Genomic DNA, 12,361 nt, shown 5'->3' with positions numbered 1-12,361 from the left:
TCGCCCTCCTCACTGCCGCTCGCCCTCTGGCCCTTGACCTTGGGCACCAGCCTCACAGGCGGCCGCTTCTTCCGGCGCGGATGCCTCCCGGGGGCCACCTCCGCCTCCAGTCCCTCCGTCTCCTCCGGCCCCCGCTGGTGTTCCGGGGGTCCCGGGGGCTCCGGCTCGGTCCCCGCGGCCGCCTGGTTCTCCGGCGCCGGGTAGAAGGCCCCGGGGCCTACGGTGGCGCCGAACAGCACGTTTTCAGAGACCAGGCCCAGCACGGCAGCCTGGGCGAGGGACAGGACCACCACGGCGTCGGTCTGGGTCCCCGAGTCGGCAAAGCGCTCCATGGCTCCTGTCCGGCTAGGCTTGCATGGCTGTGGAACAAGAGGGGGAAGTCAGACCCCACCCCGGGACCTCTCTGCCCCCCTCCAATGCTCCCAGCCCGGAGGCTCCGTGAGCCCCCCGTGGGACAACCCGATCACCTTGTATCCTCCCCAGCGCTTAGAACAGTGCTTTGCACATAGTAAGTGCTTAACAAATGCCATCATTATCTTTATTATTATTCTGCCTTACATAGAGATTTCCCCCACCCCACCCCTAGCCAGGCTGCACCCCCTCAGCCCCGCTCTGCCTCCCTGGGGACCCCACCTCTTCCTTATTCCCTGCTCCACTCCCCACCGGTGCCCTGCCCCCCACCGCCCCTCCGCTCTCCCTGTAGGCCAGACAGGAAGACCCCTAAAAAGGAGTGTGATGGGTGAAAAGACAAGGAAATAGAGTGGCCTAGTGGCTAGAGCCCAGGCCTGGAAGTCAGAAGGACCTAGGTTCTAATCCCGGCTCTGCAGCTTGTCTGCCATGTGATGCTGGACAAATCACTTTATGTCTTTGGGCCTCAGTTTTTTTACCTGTAAAATGGGGATTGACTGAGAGCCCCGTGTGGGTCAAGGACTGTGTCTAACCTGATAAACTTGCATCTATCGCAGCACTCAGTACAGTTTCTGGAACAAAGAGAAGCAGCGTGGCTCAGTGGAAAGAGCATGGGCTTGAGAGTCAGAGGCCATGGGTTCGAATCCCTACTCTTCCACTTGTCAGCTGTGTGATGTTGGGCAAGCCACTTAACTTCTCTGTGCCTCAGTTACCTCATCTGTAAAATGGGGATTATGACTGAGCCCTATGTGGGACAACCTGATCACCTTGTATCCCTCCCAGTGCTTAGAGCAGTGCTTCACAGAGAGTACGCACTTAATAAATATCATTAAAAGAAAAAAGTAAGTGCTTAGCAAACACAATATAAAAAGGAGAAAATAGGTCAGATTTCATTTTTGGCCCATAACCAATAATAACAATAATAATAATAATAATAATAATAATCATAATAGTATTTGTTAAGCACTTACTACGTGCCAAGCACTGTTCTTAGGCACTGAAATGGCAGGGCCTGGGCCGCACTGTCTACCTTGAGGCTGGAAGCCCCCAAGGGCGGGTGGGGCCGGTGGGCTGCAGGCCCCTCAAAGCCCCCAGGAAACCTGACACAAGCTGGAGCCAACAGGCCACAGCTAACCCAACCACCCCAAAGCTGCCTTCTCCTTCCCCCGCCGATTCCACAGCTCAAATCCCGATCGATCTAGTGATCATTTTGCGATGAGCCTGGGAGGCTGTGGGACTGGGGATTGTGGCCCAGGGGTGGTTGAGTGGGCAGCTCGTTCAAGAAACCCTAGATTTCTCCACTGCTCCTTCCCTCCCCCTGCCCCTCCACCCTTCCCTGCTGGGTCCTCCTCTTCCTCTTCCTGCACTTGGGCCGCTAAAGCGCAGGCCAGAGAGACCGGTCTTCCTAGAAATGGAGACCAGAGCTGGAGCCATCGGGGTCAGAGGGGATTCCCGGAGCCCAGGACCGGGAGCAGGACCAGGCGTGGTCTGGCCCGGCCCGGCCCGGAAGCGGGGATTCCAAGCCCGGCAGGCACTGCGGCTCTAGGAGAACTACATTTGTCCTTCCTGCTCCAGCAGGCAAACACTTGCACACTTGCTTTCCTGTGTACATTCTCTCTTCACTCATACACACACATACACACACACACACACATTTCCATGTGAATTCTAACTTTCCACACACACACACTCTCTCTCTCTCTCTCTCTCTCTCTCTCTCTCTCTCTCTCTCTCTCTCTCGCTCTCTCTCCCAGGTCAAACTCTACTCATACACACTCTACCCCCAACAAACATTTTTCTGTGCAGACTCTCTACACCCTCCCAACACACACACACACACACACGCACTCTCTCTCTCTCTCTCTCTCTCTCTCTCTCTCTCTCGCTCTCCAGTCAAACTTTACTCATAAACACTCTACCACCCACAAACACTTTTCTGTGCAGACTCTCTACACCCTCCCAACACACACACACGCATGCACACACACTCTCCCTCTCTCTCTTGTACAAATTATCTCCACACACACACACACACACACACACACACACACACACACACACACCCTGTGTGTGTGCCAATTCTTGTGGGTGAATTCTCTCTTGGCAGCTGGGATGGGACAGGCTGGGATGGAATGAGCTGGGAAAGAATGGGATGCAGTGCGACAGGACGGGATGGGACAAGCTGGGACGGGATAGGATGCACCAGGACAGGATGGGATGCGACGAGACAGGACGGGATGTGACGTGATAGGCTGGGACGGGATGGGATGGGCTGAGACAGGCTGGATTTCAGATCCAGCCATGAGAGTAACTGGAGGCTGGGGGAGCCGGGACCTCCTCTGGCTCAGAGTCCCCCAACAAGCACGTGGGCCGATCCAGGGGCCCCAAGGGACTCGTCAAATCCTGACGGGCACCAGTCACCCTGCCTGCCCTGCAGTGGGGAGACTTGGATCCTTGGGCGCATAGGGTTCATACCCTGCCCAGGAGCTCCCCAGCCAGGTCTCCCACCCAGGCTACCCACCCTGGACCCTTCCTCTCCTCACCCACCTCCCCAAGAATTGTGCATGGGAACCTGCTGTAGGCGGGAGGAAGAGTGATATCTGGAAGCCTGGGGCCTTCCACTGAGGCCCAGCCCTCTGTACATCTGCCCGGGATCAGCCCTCTGCTGTCTCCATTTTGGAGAGACAACAGCTCCCAAGGCAAAGGGCCCGGAGCCCCTGACTCTGGCTGAGGGGTGAGGCCCGGGCCAGAGGAGAAGACACACAAAGATAGGAGGAAGAGGCAGGGAGGAGGGGGAGCTGGAGGAAGGGAGAAAGGGAGGGAGGGAGAGAGAGAGAGGGAAAGAGAGAGAGAGAGAGAGAGAGAGAGAGGGGGAGAGAGAGAGAGAGAGAGAGAGAGGCTGTGGAGGCATAGAAACAAAGGAAGAGGAAAAGGGGGAGGGGAGGTGGAGGAAGAGAAGATGGAAAGAAGGATGGGGAGAGAGCTAGGAGGGTAGGGGTGGGGGCCACTACTGCTGTCAATCAATCAATCATATTTATTGAGCAATTACTGTGTGCAGGGCACTGTACTAAGCACTTGGGGAATGGGCCAGGGAGAGACTGTGGCATGCACAGAGGGCTCAACTTCTTCTCTGCTCCTGGACCTGCAGGGAGCAGGATATCTGGGGGCCTGCCTGTCTTCACCTCTGCTCTGTGGCCCCCTATGATCCCCAGGGTGGATTAGAGCCTGGGGTGGGGGGGGTGGGGGCGGGGGGACCCAGGAGAACCTCTGGAGCACAGCTCAGCCAGAGGCCCCAGCTGGCCTGGTCAGCACTGACCCACCCTGGCCCCAGAAAGGCCCTTCCACACGGTGCCTGGAGCCAGGCAGTATTCTCATCCTGAGCCCAGGCCCAGCCCCCCTGTCCCTAGTGGGCCCCTTTCGCCCTGGGGAGACCAGCCTCCTCCCCATATGCCAGGCTGAGCCCTTCTGCCTTTGTGCCCCCACAGGGTACGGCAGCCTGCTGGACCCATGTGCTGTCTGCTCTTCCCAGGGAGGTGGATGATCAGTCAGCCCTTCGGAGCTTCTTGGTGGGGGCGGGGAAAGGGCTTTACTAACCCTCAATGGGTGACAGGGAGAAGAAGGCCTTGCAGTGCCCCCCTCCCTGCAGCCCCCTGCAAGTAGGAGGAGGGGCGGCCTGGCTCTTTCCGGGTGCTCCTCCCCTGTCCCGGCAGGCCTGGCACCCTGAGGCCCCTTCTGCTGTCCGGGGGTGGAACTATGGGGAAGGACTAGACTGCGGTCAGCCCCACAGTCTGCCCGGCCCGAGGCTCCATCCCCGACGCCGGCTCAGGATGCGCCATCTGCCCCACTGGCTCCTGCTTTGTCACACAAGAAAACAGACATGTAGGAAGTGGGGCTGGGACCCGCACGTCCTGCTGGGTGGGCCAGAACCCCCAGACCAGTTCGGGGAGATGTGGGACTAGCGGGGTCTGATACCTCCTAGTAGCCACCCCTACCCTTGACAGGGGATCCCAGGGCAGCCTCTAAGCTCCAAACAACTTCCGTCTGGGACCCTCTCCATCCCTGTCCTGCCCAACCCCCTCCCCTGGGGAAACTTGAGAAACTTGGTGCTCGGTCCCCTGGGAAACAGGAAACAAAACCCTTGAGTCTGTCTCCCTGCCACATTTTCACTTCTGCCTTCTCCCGGGGCGGATGGGAGCAGTTTCCTGGGGGAGGAGAGAAGTGAGCCAGCAGCTGTGGCTAGAAAGCTCTGGGAGAGGCCGGCCCGGGGAAGAGGAAGAAAGAGTTTCTCTTCCTGGTCAGTCACTGGGCCTCAAGCTGCCCTTCCTCTGCAGGACGGCTCAGCCTGGGCCGCCCACAGGGGCTTCTACAGTGACTCCTCCAACAGCGGGGCGGACTCCACCCTGCTTTCCGGAGGAAAGAAGGCCCTCCCAGCGTCCTTCCTGGTGCTTCAAACCCTAGCCCTCCGCTCTCTTCAGAGCCACCTCCTCCAAGAGGCTGCTCCTCATGAGTCCCATGAGGGACGGGGTCTGTGCTGGACCTGACAATCTTGTATCATTCAATCAATCAATGGTATTTATTGAGCACTTACCGTGTACTCATTCCCTCTCCCATCCCCACAGCACTTTTATAATAATGGCATTTATTAAGCACTTACTATATGCAAAGCACTGTTCTAAGTGCTGGGGAAGTTACAAGGTGATCAGCTTGTCCCACTGGGGGGCTCACAGTCTTAATCCCCATTTTCCAGATGAGGTAACTGAGGCTCAGAGAAGTGAAGTGACTTGCCCAAAGTCTCACAGCTGACAAATGACGGAGTCCGGATTTGAACCCATGACCTCTGTCTCCAAAGCCCGTGCTCCTTCCACTGAGCCATGCCGCTTCTCTACTTTTGTCCATATCTGTAATTTTATTTACTGATATTCATGTAAGCTCACTGTGGGCAGGGAATGTATCTGTTATATTGTACTCTCCCAAGTGCTTAGTACAGTGCTCTGCACACAGTAGGTGCACAATAAATGACTACTGAGTACTAGAGAGAGTTCACTACAACAGACCTGGTAGACAAATTCCCTGCCCACGAGCTTGTATCTACCCCAGCGCTTAGTACAGTGCTTGATGCATAGTAAGCGCTTCCCAAATACTACAGTTACTATTATCCTGGACCATCCCAGACGTAGCAACTCTCAAGCCCTTTAGGCCCTGGTATCTTTATTACTTCATTCCTCATTATTTACTCATTATTGGCTATTAATAATAATAATAATGATGGCATTTGTTAAGCGCTTACTATGTGCAGAGCACTGTTCTAAGCACTGGGCACTGTTCTAAGCACTATTATTTAAATCACTCAAACATTCATGTCTTCTATCTCCTCTATTCGGTGTGGGCAGGGAGGGAGAGTGCCTACCAACTCCATTATATTGTAGTCTCCCAAGCACTTGGTACAGTGCTCTGTACACAGTAAGTGCTCAATAAATACCACTGATTGACTGACTGATTGATAGACTGGGAGCTCCTTGAGGCCAAGGAGGAAGGTGTGGAAGGTGTCTACCAACTCTGCTGTACTCTCCTAAGCACTTAGGACACTGCTCTGCACACAGTAAGCGCTCAATAAGTACAACTGATTGATTGGAAGGGAATCATGTCATATGGAAGCCAGCTGGAATCCTGGCACCCCGAGTGTGTCTCTGCTTTGTTTTGTTGTCTGTGTCCCCCTTCTAGACTGTGAGACCGTTGCTGGGTAGGGACCGTCTCTACATGTTGCCAACTTGTACTTCCCAAGCGCTTAGTACAGTGCTCTGCACATAGTAAGGGCTCAATAAATATGACTGACTGACTGAATGAATGAATGAATGAGTGTGTCACCCACAGCATGGCTTAATGGAAAGAGCACAGGCTTGGGAGTCGGAGGACATGGGTTCTAATCCCGGCTCCGCCTCTTGTCAGTTGTATGACTCCGGGCAAGTCACTTAACTTCTCTATGCCTCAGTTGCCTCATCTGTAAAATGGGGATTAAGACTATAAGCCCCATGTGGGACAACCTGATTACCTTGTATGTACCCCAGCGCTTAGAACAGTGCTTGGCACATAGTAAGTGCTTAACAAAAACCATCATTATTATCATTATTATTCTTGCTCCAAAGTCACTATGAGGCCCTGTCAGTCAATCAATGGTATTAATTATTGAGTACTTACTGTGTGCAGAGTGCTGTACTAAGCGCTTGGGGGAATCCAACAGAATAATAGATCAGGACCCGCTCACACGGGCACTGCTCCTGGCTAGAGCAGGGGGGGATGCTGTGCCATCTGGAGCCACCCCCACCCCCTAGGGGCCCCGGCTCAGAGGCTAGAAAGGGGAAGCAGACTCCTCGCTGACGCACCAGAGCAGTTGGGCCCAGGAACCTCGAGAAACCGCATCCCTTCCACGTCTCACGGCAAACCCCTGGACGCGTGGTCTCCTGGGGAATGTCCCTGTTTGGTGGCCCCATCCGCCCCCCCAGGCAGCTACTGCTGGGCTCTCCGCTCCCCGATCTTTCCAGGCCACATGCCCATGCTCAGCTCTCTGGCCCTCAGGGAGCCACTTTCTTCTCTCCCTGGTGTTCCCCGATTCACCCTGACCCTGAATCAGTGGGTGACTCCTGGGGCCTCTTCAGCCCCTTCTCATCCCATCCTAGGCCTCCTGGCCCTGCCACTCCATCTCCCTGGCACAGGACAGGCCTCTTGTCCTATCCGAGCCTGCGCCGGCCCGAGCCCCGGCCCTCTGACACAGGGACAGCTAGGACGGTTGGGCCTTCTTTCCCGTTCTCCTTCTCCTCTTTCAGCCCAGACCCCTGACCCCACCCTCCACCCCCGTGTATTCCCGGCACTGATGCCGGTCCCCGCTGATGCCGGTCCCCACTGCTAGTTGGAGTAAATGACATCACAGCCGAGGGGGCTGGGGGGCAGAGGTCGTTCTGGGATCAGTGACAAAAAAGCCAAGAACTCAGGACAGCTCTGGGGCCTTTTTGGGTCAGCAGGGGTCACAGGTCTACCTATGAACCTGAGCAGGACAGGTACAGTTCCCTCTCTCTCCACAAACCCCAGGCGGTGGGCCACCTTGGCATCTCTAGGCCTGCCCTCTCCGCCCCATTTATTCAGTCACCTGACTGACCTGAGCCCAGATACAGGTCTCGTCCTCCCTGGGAAAACACGCACGCACGCACGCACGCGCGCGCGCACACACACACACACACCAGCAAACCCATGCATACATGCATACACGTGTGCCCCCATTGGGATGGCTGTTATCCCAAATGTCCATTGGTTGGGCAAGAAGGAAGGGAGCTGTTCTACCTCAGCGGCCCAGGGCAGGCCTCTCCAGTGCCCACAGGGAAGGTGCTCTGAGTCTCCAAACCGACCGGCTTTTCCAGTGGAATGGGCCGGGAGAAGACAGAGAGGCGGAAGTTTCTGAAACTTTAGAAGGCTGGGATCTTATCCCTCCTACGGTCTGGTCACAGAGACCTCAGTCGTTTTACAACAAACTGGTTTGGGTCAGTTGGAGTGATGCTGACAACTTTTAAGCAAGGATCTCAAGGCACTGAAAAGTGTGGGAGTCTTCCCAGCATCCCCCCTAGATTGTAAGCTCATGTTCTAGAGAAGCAGCATGGCTCAGTGGAAAGAGCACGGGCTTTGGAGTCAGAGGTCATGGGTTCGAACTCTGACTCCGCCACATGTTTGCTGTGTGACCTTGGGCAAGTCAATTAACTTCTCTGAGCCTCAGTTACCTCATCTGTAAAATGGGGATTAAGAGTGTGAGCCCCACGTGGGACAACTTGGTCACCTTGTATCCCCCCCCCCAGCACTTAGAACAGTGCTCTGCACATAGTAAACACTTAACAAATGTCATTATTATTATTCTAGACTGTAAGCTCATGGGCAGGGAACGTGACTACAACTCTGCTATTTTGTACTCTCCCAAGCACTTAGTACAGTGCTGTGCACACAGTAAGCACTCAATAAATACAAATGATCGACTGATTACCAACTCTGTTGTATTATCCTCTCCCAAGCGCTTAGTACAGTGCTCTGCACACAGGAAGTGCTCAATGAACACCACTGATGGATTGAGAAATTGGACCAATCCCTGCCCCAGACACAGACACACACTCCCGGACCCTCAAACCCGGGCAGGTGTTGGGCCACCTCTCCCCCTTTGGTTCCATCACCGGTACCGCTCCTGGCAACTTCTATTCAGATCAGCACCTCGCGGTCACATGCCCAGGTTGGGTCATCTCCAAATCCGCCCCATCCCTCTTCTCCTTCTCCTTCAGAATTGGCAGCCATGGACCATGCCTCATCCTGCTGTCCTGTCCCAAGATCAGGGCGGGGTGGTGGCCGGCTGTGGAGCCCTCCTCCCCGAAGTGACAGGCCCAGGACCCAGGAATCCAAGTCCCCAGGGTTCTCTGCTGCTGCTGCTGCTGGTTTATTTATGCTTACTTTGTGTCAAGCACCATTCTAAGCATTAGGGTGGATACAAGTTAATCAGGTTGGACTCAGTCCCTGTCCCTCATGGGACTCACAGTCTCTGACCATGGCAGTTGCCAAAGCTGGGAGCTTGGGATGGCTGGAGAGAAGACCAGGAGCAGAAGGCAAAGAACTATCAATAGTATAATAACAATAATAACAACAATATTAATATTTGAGCCCTTACTATGTGCCAAGATTTCACTAAACACTGGGGTAGATACAAGATAACTGGGACTCTGCTCTCCATGGGGCTCACACCCTAAGAAGGAGGGAGAACAGGCAATGACTCTCCATTTTCCAGATGGAGGAACTGAGGCACAAAGATAACTGGGTGACTTGCCCATGGTCGCCCAACAGGAAAGTAGCAGAGTTGGGGTTAGAACCCATTGTCTTGGATCCCAGGCCCATGAGCTTTCCACTAGGCCACCCTACTTCTAAAGTCTGGCCTGGCCAAGGAAGAAAGACCAGAATTTTGGACCATGAGTTAACACACTGGGCAGGATACATACAGGCAGCGTGGGCAAGCAGAATGGTTCTGGAGCCCCAGGTTCAAATCCCACCTCTGTCACTGAACTACTGGGTGATCTGGGGCCAGACACCTAACAGGCCTCAGTTTCTTCGTCTCTAAAATGGAGATAACATACCTCCCTCCCAACAATGCTGTGAGAACGAAAGGAGACAATCGTGAAAATGTTGTGAAAAAATAAGTGCTCTACCAATTCAAGGCACTGCCCATTTTAACCCCCAACCAGGACTCCCACCCCCCTAATTAAGGCCTCGTCCATTCTCTTCTTTTCCAAGCATTCAGTCAGCAAATCCTTAAGTCTCTCACTCAGCGCTCCCTGGACTTCTCCTCCCCGGCGCCCTCCCCTCCCTCTGGCCCTCAGCATTTTCCATCCTCTCTCCTTTCTCTCTCCATTTCTCCTCTCTCCCTCTCCCATTCTCCGTTTCCCTGGCAACCCCTCTCGGCTCTGTGCCTCTCCTCTCCCTCTCTCCCCCTCTCCCTCTCTTTCTCTCTCTCTCTCTCCCTCTCTTATCTTCCTCTTTTCTCTTTCATCTGCCTCCTCATCTCTCTGAGTACTCCAAACCCCCTGTCTGTCCTCAGTGCTCCCTCGCTCTCCCTCCCTTTCATCTCTCCTCAAGTTCCCTTCCCATCCCCAGCCACAGAGGTCTGTCTCGGATTTGGGGCCCTGGGTAGGGAGGGAAGGGAGCTCGGTGAGGGTCGATTTCCTTGGACCCCATTTCTCCTTTCTCCAGCATCACAGGGCAGTCCACCCTCCCTCCCAGCCCTGCAACCCTGCAGCCAAAGTCAGTGGAGGGACCCAGGAGTCCCCACTCCCATGCCAAACAAAGAGCCCTGAGGAGGAAAGCCCCTCTTCCCACCTGGGCAGATGAAGAGGAACAGAAGGGGACCAAGGTGGAGTCCTGGGATGGGGGTACCTCCCATTTGGAGAGAGGCAGGAGACTCAATCCCTGACTGCCCGGCAGAGTGCTGTTGGGATCCTTCCTCTTTCCTGGGGCAGAACTGGGGGCCTTAGTCTCTCTGCCCCAGGGCCATTTCTACATCCCTGGGGCCAGGCCCGGGGGGGCGGGGGTCAGGCAGGCCTGGCTGCTACCTCGGGGTGCTTCTGTATCCAAGATTTCACAGGGCGGGAAGGCCTGCTCTCTCAGGGAGTCTCAGTGCCTCGGTCCACAGGCAGTGGCCCTTCCAGACGTGGGAGAGCCAAGTCTGCCCCTGGCTGCCAGACCCCACTGCCCCCATCAGACGGCCAGCTTCCTGAGGGCAGGGCCCGGGCCTCTCTCTCTGGTCAGGGCGATTCTTGACCTGGGCACCTCCAGAGGGGCTCAGGAACTGTTCCCGGACTCACTTACCTCAGTTCCTCACTCCCTTATTGCGAGGAAATGGCTGCGCTCCCCACCCAGCCTGCCCGCCTGCCCTCCAGCTTCATGTGTGTGTTTGGGTCTCTTCCTTTACCTTGGGGGGTCTCTGTGGCTCTGTTCCTTTCAGTTCAGTTCTCTGTCTCTCTCTCCCCTTCCCCCTTCCTCTCTCCCTCCCCCATCTCCCTATCCCCCCTCTTTTTTCTCTCTCTTCCTCTCTCCCTATCCTCCTCTCTCTCCCTCTCTTTTTCTCCCCTCCCTCCTTTCCCTCTGTCTTCCTCACTCTCTCCCTCCCACTTCGTTCTCTGTCCTCCTTACCTCCTCCCTCCCTGTCCTTCTCTCCTCTTCCCCCCAACAGCTCCTGGGACGGGGCAGTAATTGTGCACCGGTCCGTCCGTCCGTCCCCACCCTCCTCTTGGCTTCTGGATTTCGGTTTTGAATCTAGAGTGATCAGAAACCAGGGACGAACAAAGCTGCTGAAACACAATGACTCGCTATAGAAAATGCACAAAGCAGATTATGCCCCCGGCCCCAAAGTTTCCAAGTGAGTGAGAGCCGGCCCCATGGCTGTAGAGCGGTATCGGTGGTCCTCTGGAAACTAAAGTCAAGGAAGGGAAGGGGAAAGGGGCATTGGGTGTGATTTCACCCTGAGAGCTCTCCTCAGGGACAAGGTGAAGCAGTGTGGCCTAGTGACTAGAGCACGAGCCTGGGAGTTAGAAGGACTTGGGTTCTCATTCCGGCTCCTTCGCTTGTCTGCTGTGTGACCTTGGCACATGGGGATGAAGACTGAGCTTGAGCTTTTCCAGGGAAGGGGTGACTTCTGGATTTCCCACTTTCTGCCTCAGAAAATCTCCTAAGGGGTAGGTGGCCTGGGGGATGAAGAAGAAGGGGCTGGACCCCGAAACCTGGGGAATTCAACATCCCCACCCAACATCTGTTATGCTCTATTACCAGAGGGACAGGGTGGGCCAAGAAAGCGGTGTTTAATAATCACTGTAGTAATTTGTTAAGCGCTTGCTATATATCGAGGACTATATTAAGCACTGGGGAAGATAGGAGATAATCAGTCAGACACAGCCCCATGGAGGGCTCAGGGGGAGGGAGAGCAGGTATCTTATCCCCATTTTACAGATGAGGAAACTGAGGCCCAGAGAAATTAAGTGAATTCCCCTAGGTCACACAGCAGGCTGGTGATGGAGCTAGGATTCGAACCCAGGTCCCCGGACTGCCTGGCCCAAGCTCTCTCCACTGCTTCTCAGCTGGCAACATTTCTATCATCTGCAAGGCAACATAGATCAAATCAAAAGAGAGGGCCGTCCAGATGTGCACCAACCCACAGAATTCATTCATTCATTCAATCGTATTTATTAAGCGCTTACTGTGTGCAGAGCACTGGACTAAGCGCTTGGGAAGTACAAGTTGGCAAAATATAGAGACAATCCCTACCCAACAATGGGCTCAAAGTCTAGAAGAGGGAGACAGAGAACAAAACAAAACATGTGGACAGGTGTCAAGTCGTCAGAACAAATAGAACTAAAGTTAAATGCACATCATTAACAAAATAAATAGA

The 12,361-nt window shown here is 54.8% G+C and overlaps 1 protein-coding gene across 1 annotated transcript in view; it reads right to left on the bottom strand.

Moving 5' to 3' along the window:
* Positions 1-12,361, bottom strand: part of ZNF710 (zinc finger protein 710) — a 77,236-nt gene that overhangs the window by 17,826 nt on the left and 47,049 nt on the right. Inside the window, exon 3 of the mRNA XM_038767610.1 lies at positions 24-359. Within this exon, the coding sequence (XP_038623538.1) occupies positions 24-332 (309 nt within the window). The 5' untranslated portion in view covers positions 333-359. The remainder of the gene's footprint in view (positions 1-23; positions 360-12,361) is intronic.

The sequence above is a fragment of the Tachyglossus aculeatus genome, chromosome 26 (genome assembly GCF_015852505.1).
Source record: "Tachyglossus aculeatus isolate mTacAcu1 chromosome 26, mTacAcu1.pri, whole genome shotgun sequence".
Lineage (NCBI taxonomy): Eukaryota > Metazoa > Chordata > Mammalia > Monotremata > Tachyglossidae > Tachyglossus > Tachyglossus aculeatus.
This window is presented reverse-complemented; position numbering and strand designations above follow the sequence as displayed.